The 9726-nt window shown below is 36.2% G+C and overlaps 1 protein-coding gene across 4 annotated transcripts; it reads left to right on the top strand.

The window, feature by feature from the left end:
* LOC136233441 (uncharacterized) lies at positions 1–6822 on the top strand. 4 transcript variants are annotated; one of them, XM_066023123.1, is made up of 8 exons: positions 1–211; positions 749–2358; positions 2449–2664; positions 2761–2842; positions 2981–3047; positions 5631–5816; positions 5923–5983; positions 6292–6822. In XM_066023123.1, exons 2-8 carry the CDS (start codon positions 936–938, stop codon positions 6492–6494), a joined length of 2238 nt encoding a protein of 745 aa, XP_065879195.1. In that variant the 5' UTR covers positions 1–211; positions 749–935; the 3' UTR covers positions 6495–6822. The 4 variants fall into 4 exon arrangements, with proteins under 4 accessions (XP_065879195.1, XP_065879172.1, XP_065879188.1 ...); XM_066023100.1 differs by having other exon boundaries at positions 2–211; positions 749–2664; XM_066023116.1 differs by having other exon boundaries at positions 2–211; positions 731–2664.
* The last annotated feature ends 2904 nt before the right edge of the window (positions 6823–9726 follow it).

Genomic DNA, 9726 nt, shown 5'->3' with positions numbered 1-9726 from the left:
GAAGAAAACCAAAATGGGCGTTTGGCAGCGGCTCTGAACTAAATCTAGCTCCATTTATCATACAGACCCCGATTCACCAGTTCCCATCCGCCACTGCTCTTTAAACCTTCCTCATCTCCGTCTTCCTGTACCTCAGCACTTCCATTTTCCTCATCTTCTACTCCAATATTCTCACCGGCTCCTTGCTTCAAGTTGTTCCCTTCCTTTTCAGGTCTGCTCTTCCTCCAATCCTTCCTCCATTTCTACTTCTGTTATTCTCTCCAGTTGTTTCAATATTCTCTTTTCCTTGTATGTATGTCTATTTTCTTTCTTTCTTTCTTCTTCTTTTTCAAAAAATTAGAAATAAAATATAGCTCTTCTGATCTGTTTCTACTTTTCTTATGTGCTTACTGTTCCGTTGACTTAATTAGGTTTCTCAACGTCGTTGTGCCCCTAGAATTATATGGGATAAGATGTTTTGTCATTTTGATAATACTAATTTGCTTAATTAGTGACTTTACTCGTATAAATTGAGTTGTAATTGTATTGAATCTAATAATGTATTCATTTAATTCACATTATGTTCAACAATATGGATTTAGATTGGAGCATCATTTTCTAAAAGAAAAAAAAGAGAGAAAAAGATTAGAGCAAGTTATTTGCTCCACTACGTTAAATAAAACCACTTTTTCAATATGGATTGTATGATGCCTGTTCCTGTTTTGCTCTTACTTATAGGTGCATGAATCAGGTTTTTGGATAATTGCAGGTCACTATCCAGACGAGGCTCAAAAAGAGGTAAAAGATTGTACATCTTTATTATGACACAAATGCGTATTTGAAAGATGAAAGGAACTTTCTTGAGTATGAGTCTGAGGCATATGGTAGATGCAACACTTGTTTAAGGAAACAGAATTACAGTTTTTATATACAGTAAATCGCTACATCAAAGAGGGATGGCAACATGTAATGCGGTGAAGATCTCATGTGACAATGAGAAGGACAAACAAAATTCGAGTAAGAGGCATTTTCCTTTGGATGACGGTAATTTTGTAAACAATGATACTACCAGTGAATCTTGCTTAATGACATTGGACAGAGATGTGGTTGTTGATCCCCCAATCAGCGATAGTTTAGTATCTGATGTCACAGATTCTCAATGTAATCTGGAAGCTAAATGTTCACAGCCAAAGAAAAAGAATAGGAAGAGAAAGAGAAAACTGAAAGATAAGGATGCCCCAATAAACATTCAAATGGACACTTCTACGCCAAAGGATGATTCAATTGGAACAAATTCATGCCATGATTCTTTAGTTGAGATTAATGCAAACACAGATTCTGAAATTGCTGCACAACCGGTATTGACCAAGTCAAAGAGAAAGAAAATGCGACAGAGAATGAGAAAGAAGCAGAAGTTAAATTCCTCTGGGATTACTAATGAAGTGCATGTTTCTCTTGCAGACTTGGACTTGCCAGGGACAGAGGAAAATGCTCTGATATCTGAGAAACAAAGTGATTCTCCAAGAAGTCCAAGTGCTAGCATAGTGAACAAGCATAATGGTGAGGCTGCTCTTAGCTTGGTTGAAAAGGAAAGTACTAAGAAAAAGAGGAGGAGGAGAAAGAGAAAGAAGCAGAATACCTCCGTGATAAATGATAATGCTCATCAGTCTCATGCAGATTTGGACGTTGTGGGGATGGAGAGAAATGGTTTGCTATCTGAAAAACAAAGTGACACAAGAAGTCCAAGTGTCGATGTGGTGGAAAAACATGATAACAAAGGTGATGCTGCTTTTGTTTCGGATGGAAATGAAAATATTAAGAAAAAGAGAAAGACAGGTAAGCGGAAGCTTAGTACCTCTGTGATAACTGATAAAGCTCATGTTCCCCCTGCAGCCTTGGACATCATAGAGGTGGACGAAAATGCTTCAATATCTGAAAAGCAAAGTGATTCTTCAAGAAGTCCAAGTAGCAAGGTGAACAAACACAATCATAATGATCCTGTTTCTGCTTTTATTTTGGATGAGAGGGAAAATGTTCAGATAAACAGAGAGGAAAAGAAGCATAAACTTAATACCTCTGTGATTACTGATAAACTTAATGTTCCTCTTCCAGAGTTAGACAGGTCAGAGGAGGAAAATGCTTTAATTTGTGTAAAAGAAAGTTATTCTCAAAGAACTCCATGTAGTAATCAAGAAGCTGCTCGTATTTTGGTTGAAAAGATTGAGGGAAAATTGAGATCACGTCGTAGAAAAAGAAGGAAGTCCTCTAACTCGGAAGAAGATATAAAACCTACAACAGTAGCTGGACAAGCTTCTACAGATTCAGATGAACTGCATTCGACTAAGATTTCAAATAATGAAGTTAAAAGAGTTCAAGCTGGTGAGGTTGCTGCTTCAGTCAATGTCGTGGGAAATGTTTTGGCGGAGAAAACTTCTTCTGACTGTTTAAATGTTGATTTTGCATGTCCAGAAAGTAAGGATATAATGGAAATAAAGAAAAGCACCAGTTTAAATGATTCTATTGAGAAGCATAATTTTCAGCATGTAGCGCACCCTCTGCTAGGGGTTCCTGTTGGAGACGGTGATAAAAAGCTTCTTATCCTCGATGTGAATGGACTTCTAGCTGATATTGTTCCACACCCTTGTTTTGCAAGTAAGGCTGACATTGTAATATCCAAGAAATCAGGTAAAAATTGAAATAGAAGTTCCCTTCCTTGTTAAGATAATTCATGTCCGTGTCATTTTTAATCTAACCTAATTTTTTGCTGCATTTTTTTTCCAGTTTTTAGAAGGCCTTTTTGCGACGATTTTCTACAGTTTTGCTTCGAGAAATTTAATGTTGGAGTTTGGTCCTCAAGACTCAAGTAATGCTCTACCTAGAAGTGATCATATTATTTATCCTATTTCTTAATTATAAAATAAGTTTGTGTTATACCTTTCTCTACACATTGTCTTTATTAATGATCCTATAGTAGAGTAACTATATGCAAACAAAATTGCAGGAGAAATGTGGACCAAGTAGTTGATTTTCTCATGGAAGATTCTCGACATAAGTTGCTTTTTTGTTGGGTAAGCATGCTTTGTAACTTATAATTAAAAGTACTTTGGTCCATTTAATTGGGTTTGCAATCTGCATCTGTGTCCAGAAACCAAATGTTATTAAAACTTGTATAATATATCCTCTGATGTGTAAAGTGTGTAAAACTAAAGTAAATCTGTTAATATATAAAATAAAACATATTTATGCACTTAAGTATATGTCTAGTGCTGTTCCTGCAAACAAAGAAAAAATAAGGCAACTGCATGCATTCTTAAATATAATTTTGTTTGGTCCAGGTTGCTGTTCAAATTGAGTGGATAACATCATACTGTTGGTTATGAAGGATAATCTTAGAACATTATTTAACATGGGTACTGTTTGCCTATGAAGGATAACATTAGAACATTGTTTTGCATAAAGCTTGTGAATATTCCTCCTCCAGAAATTTTTATTTTTTCTAGTCCTCACCTAAAGGATTTCAAAATATTTGCTGAAGCAGCAGTTTTGATTTAGTTGCGTATGATATGTTTTTCAGAAGAGCCACTGTGACTTAGGAAACATGAAATTTCAGTCTTACATTTTAATTGCTGGTTTAATTATAGTTTTAAAGTATTATCATCCACAAGCTACCTATCCATTTTTTTTTCCTGATTTTTTCTCATATTAACCAAGTCCACTGCAGCCCTATGATATCTTTTTTCATGGGCATTTGAAGGGATTTGCTTTGAAAAACTGTACAAGATTAAGATTTTTAATGCCATGAGATGAGGCTATCTACAAAGACTATGGTGTTGAACTTACATAATATCTTCCCTAAACTTCATTTTATGACATAAAAGTCCTCGAACTTTACATTTATACTAACATTATGTCCAGATCAAAGAAAATCTGTTAAAGAATTAACGAAATGATGACCTGAAAATAGGTATTTGACCATAATTTATAATTACATGGAAAAAAAGAGTCAAATGTGGTCAAACTTGTCTAGGTCATATTTCGTTAATTTTTCAAATGAATTTTCTTTGATTTGGACTTTGATGTTAGTATAATGTAAAGTTGATGGACTTTTTATGTCACGAAATAATGTTTAGGGGCCAGAATGTTAATTATAGCTTTGGGGCCATGGATGTATTTTATCTAGGAAAGAAGCAAAGGAAGTCAAAGGCAAGAGCGTGCTTGTTTAAAACCCTATCACTAATGACCTTTACCAGGATTATGACCCTTAAATCAATAAGGCCATCTGAGATTTTCTCAAGGAAGGATATGAAGGTAATGAGAGAATCAAAGGGATGCTGGTGATGAACTTGATAAAGGATTTTGGGATGCAAAGTATGAAGGAGCCAGGGATAATTAAGGAGTACTCTGACAGACTTTTGAGTTTCATCAACATTGTAAGATTGCTTGGTAATGAATTTACTGATACTAGAATTGTTCAGAAAATTCTTGTTACAGTTCCTGAAAGATTTGATGCTATTTCTAAAGATTTATCAAGTAGTACCTTGGCAGAATTATTGAATTCACTGCATGCACAAGAACAAAGAAGGGTCAGAGGAAGGAAGGATTTGTAGTAGCTTTGCAAGCTAATCTCCAAATTAGTCAAAATCCCAAAGGAACAAAGAAGAATTACCCTCCTTGTCATTATTGTGGCAAGAAAGGTCATCCTCCATTTAAATGTTGGAGAAGAACAGATGTCAAATGTAAAAATTTCATCTAAATAAGACATCATGAGAAGATTTGGAGGAGCAACTCTCGACAAAGAAATGAGGCCCAAGTTGCAGATCAATAAGAGGAAGATGAATTATTTGTGGCAAGCAATAAACACTTACTGTGCTCATTTTAAGTGCTGAAAGTTGTTATCAAACAAGACCTAAGTCAAAGGAAGTGAAGTTAAACATTTTTGAATGTGCATAGGAAGGAAAATTTGAATATTTCTACAGTGACGGATGTTGTTGTCTTTATTTTGTGGTTTTCTTCAGTGCTTTGTGCTACTTCCATGCCTTGAGCATCAAAATGTCTCCGTGTTGGCTTTGATGTCAAATTTAAGTACAAACTCTATAAGTATGTGCTATGGGTGATTTCATTGGAGCTATTTCTGAGTGAGAAACTTGAAGTAAGGAGGAGTGTTGAATTATATTGCTCTATGTTTTCTACAGTTGTTGATATTTTTTTTTTTAATCAAAGCTGTCTAAAGCTAAATTTGAAGTTTTTAAAGCTAGTTAGGATTTAGCAACATCTTAGGCAAGGAGTGTTAGAAATGCCTAAAATGTTGCTACAGCTACTTATCAGATGTGTCTAACATGCTGACTAATTTGAATCTGCTACACTATTTTAGCTGTTGCTATAATCTAGCATTGTGCATTAGTGGCTACATGTTACTGTGTTGCTGATGTGTTGCTTAGTAGAGTTAAATCAATATAAGGTTTGCATTTCATATTCACTCCTTTCTTCTTTCCTAGAACTTCTTTATTTTTCTTGTATTGTGCTGTGTTCTTTGAGTTTCCTTGTTTCAAAACTCCAACACAGATGCATCAAGACCATGTCGTCTCTCAACTATCAAATTGCTGTTGTTAGATTGTGTGCATCTTTTGTAATTTTTGGTCATACTTATGCAGGATCAATCCCACTGTACTCGTACAAGATTTACAACTGTCGAAAATAGTAGCAAGCCCCTTGTCTTGAAGGAACTGGAAAAATTATGGGACAAAGTTGAGCCTGGTCTTCCATGGAATAAGGGAGATTATAATGAATCTAACACGTTACTGTTAGATGATTCACCGTACAAAGCTTTGCGCAATCCAGTATGTACCATAAGTCATTCTCCTCCATATCTTTTTGTTACTTCTTTTGGGACGTATTATCAGTATAACTTTGATATTCTTTGTTTCTTGAATGTGATCTTTTTAGGCAAATACTGCTATATTTCCCTATTCGTACTCATACAAGGATGCTGGAGATTCTTCACTAGGTAAGATAACTCTACTCTGATTGTAGATTCAGGATGTCCATTTGTTGCAACTTGTGTGTGTGAGTCTGGCCCAGCATAATGTTGGCTCTTACAAGCGTGCTGATAGATATTGTTTTGAATCAATTCTATAAAATTCATGTCATCTGGGTCACTTAGAGGTAGGGAATTGGGGCTATCTTGTCCTTATTTCCTTCTCTGTTTGATTTATGTCCAAATTGTCCCACTCGTGCATTCTATGGTGCAAAAAAAGGTGCGGAACTTCTAAATCAACCATATCAATGCTCATCTTGCATTCATTCTCTGAGCAGGACCTGGAGGTGACCTTCGTGTATATCTTGAAAAACTAGCTGAGGCTCAAAATGTTCAAGAATTTGTTGCCCATAATCCATTTGGGCAGCCGGCCATTACAGAATCAAACCCTAGCTGGGGTTTCTATCAGAAGATTTTAAGAAAGGAGTCCCGTGAGAAAATTGCAAGTAGTACTGATCCTTCTGACACTGGGAATTCGTGATTTGCTGGACAATTTTCAAAATGATCCTCCATTTATTTTGAGAGTAACACGGAGTAGTACTGGGTGCTACGGTTGTTTTACTCTAACCTTGAGCCGGAGAACATTTTTGTTTCTGCTACACTCTATAAGCCCTTTGATTTTTTTTTTTTCTGTATTTTTACAGCATGATATACATAGTGCCAAGCAAACAGCTTGAAAGATTTTGTTTTATTATTATGATTGAGTGAGGGGTTAAAGTCCAATTATAAGAAGATGAAGGCTATGTAATAGATTATACATGACAGCATTGAATTTGTCGAAAGAAAGGTTTGCTTCTTGTTCCCTTGTTTATTTAGTGTTACATTTTGATATTTATTTAGTAAATGTAGAATTGTGTGCAGGAAGTGGTTGAAATATGGGCATGAAATGAAATCCTATAATGAGAAGTGTTTGATTGTCACCACTATCTTGTTAATGCAGGTAGTTGGATTTTGACGAGTCATGTGACTTTTGAGCCAACCACCATTTCTTTAAGAGACCTTTTATATCTTTCATTTATAAAAATAATTGAAGGTCCCATGTGGGTAACCTCTCTTAGAGGGGCAGGCAGTTGTGATAATTGCAATTGCTTTTGCTTTGCTGTTCATAATGCACGTCTTGGAATCGAAAAGGAGTTCTATGGGTCCACACCATTCACTCTCCAAACTGGTCCCCTGCATTGCAGCCGGCCCCAATTTCCAGCTAGGAATTATCTCATATAATCCTATAGATGATTAATACTCGATTGTTATCCTTGGGGTTCCAAGAAACTTGGGCCGAATGTATGACAGGGATCCAGATGGAGGTTGATAAATGGCTACTTGAATATATTGAGATGATATGTTAGGGATCTGCGGTACACAACTAGCCAAATGTTCCAGTACCATTACCATGTATTTGGAAATTGGATAAGAGTTAGCCAATGACAGGCTTACGGCATGCGTCTATGAGAGTCCAACGTGGACAAACTCCTTAATAGGCGGTACATGTGGTAGCTTTTTATTGGGATATTGGTCTTTTAATAGGAGGCGATGTTCACCGAAGTGATATCTGAATGTTATCCTTTGGTATACAACTGGCTGAATGTTTCAGAATCGTGTGTCTAGGATTCAGAAAAGAGTTACCCAATGATGATCTTAAGGTATGTGTCTACGGGTGTCCAGTGTGGATAAACCTCTAAAGAGGTGGTGCCCATGGTATATGCTAAAAGAGGGCTAAGAGAATCTTTAAGGTATATGTTAAAAACTTTAGCCTCTATTATCTAATCAAATCTCTTAAGTATATTTTAGATTGATCAACTATTTAAAATGGTCGGTCGCAGTGATTATGAAGTTGGGCATGTGCTATATAATGTGACCGGCTTCCTCCTGCAATCACCAACTCATACTTGAATCCTTAATTATTAGGTCCAGAAAACTAGTCAACCTACAGAAAGTGACAATATTATATTATTAGCATGAATGTGCTGAAATTCTCCCTATATTCTAAAACCTAATTCTCTCCTAATTATAAAGTTTAAGCTACCATTTATTCAAACCCCTGTACCAAATTTCCTTGTGTAAGCCTTCACTTTTTATTTTTATTTTTATATATAGCAGTCTGACAAATATATAAAAAAAGTTTCTCATTATTTAAAATAAATTAAAAGTATGTATCTCTTGTACATAAAATAATTGATTTTGATACATAACAGATATTGGTATATTAAAAAAGAAAGATGTCACTTTTCTTACATTCCAAAAGAAAAATCTGATGATGTAGAATATTTCTCGTTAATGATAAGAGTCAAAAATTCTTAATTGAGTAAAAAGGTGATAAAACCCTAATTTAGTTTTGATTGAGACCAATCCTCGATCCCCTTTGTTGCATGTTCACTCAATATCCAACATACCCTTTATAAAACCATTTTCTTCCAATCATGAAATTAATTTATTCTGATATACTATATGTTAGTTCCACTTGTAATTTGTTGGTTACTTTAATTAATTAATTAATTGATTAATTGTGATAATTATATTGTTAATGATATTGGTGGTGGTGGGGATAAGTTAAGTTAGTGATAGAAATAATGTGGCAATGATATGAAGGGATGAATGATGAGTAGATCAGTAGTTATGGATTTCAAGGGCACCACATGTGGGTTTTCTACTTTATGCATGCATGCATGTGACAAGATAGATCAATACATATAGGTAAAAAAGCATAATAATATGTCTCTACTTACATTAAGTTAAAAAACAAAGTGGTCTGACTTTTTTTTTACTAGTAATTCCGATCTTTATTAATTAATCCCTATCCTGAACCAGGATAAATATAGGAGAAAAAAATGAATGAAAGAATCAGTATAAGAACGGGCATTTCATGCCATAGCATGAGCTGTCCCATTCGCTAATCTTGAAATAAAAGTCACCGAACAAGTCGAGTGGTAATGAATAAATAGTTTCATATCTTCTATCACTGAACCGTACTCCATGAGGTCTCTATTTCCCTTGCGAATACTATCGACCACTTCCTTTGCATCAGATTCGAATTCTACGTTGCTATACCCTTGTGACATTGCCCAATCCATACTCATTCGAAGTGCTAAGGCTTCTGCCATTCTTACCGATACCATTCCTTGCCTGACTGAGCTAAAACCATACTTGAACGTCCCATTTTCATCCCGTATAAATGTACATGCTCCAAAATTCCCATCCTCCAAAAATAGTGCGGCATTCGTATTGCACTTTACGAAGCAAATTTTCGATCGGACCCAAATCCCTCGCCTTTGTCCAACTTCACTCCCCCCTCTGCTAGTATTCGAACTCTCAGCCCTCTCCCCTAAAGCTGCAGATAACAACACTTCACTACTCCCCACTCTCATATCCTACCTTCTAGTCTAAATACCTGCACTAACTAGCTCTCACCCCTCTCTCAGCCTCCCATTTCTTCCTGCAAAACCCAGTCCCCTCCCAGCGCTCTCCCTCATCAGCTTCAGATTGTCTTGTCCTATTCACTTGGTTCAGCCTTCTACCCTTCCCATCCCATTCCGTCTCATTGCAGCTTTCCTAGAACCCATGCCCATGAATCCTAGCAGTCCCCTCCCCGCACTCTCCCTCACCAGCTGCAGATTGTCTCGTCCTATTCACTCGGTTCAGCCTTCTACCCTTCCCATCCCATTTCGTCTCATTGCAACTTTCCTAGAACCCATGCCCATGAATCCCAGTAGTCCTAC

Source organism: Euphorbia lathyris, chromosome 1, assembly GCF_963576675.1.
Source record: "Euphorbia lathyris chromosome 1, ddEupLath1.1, whole genome shotgun sequence".
In the NCBI taxonomy this organism is placed as follows: Eukaryota; Viridiplantae; Streptophyta; class Magnoliopsida; order Malpighiales; family Euphorbiaceae; genus Euphorbia; species Euphorbia lathyris.
This window is presented reverse-complemented; position numbering and strand designations above follow the sequence as displayed.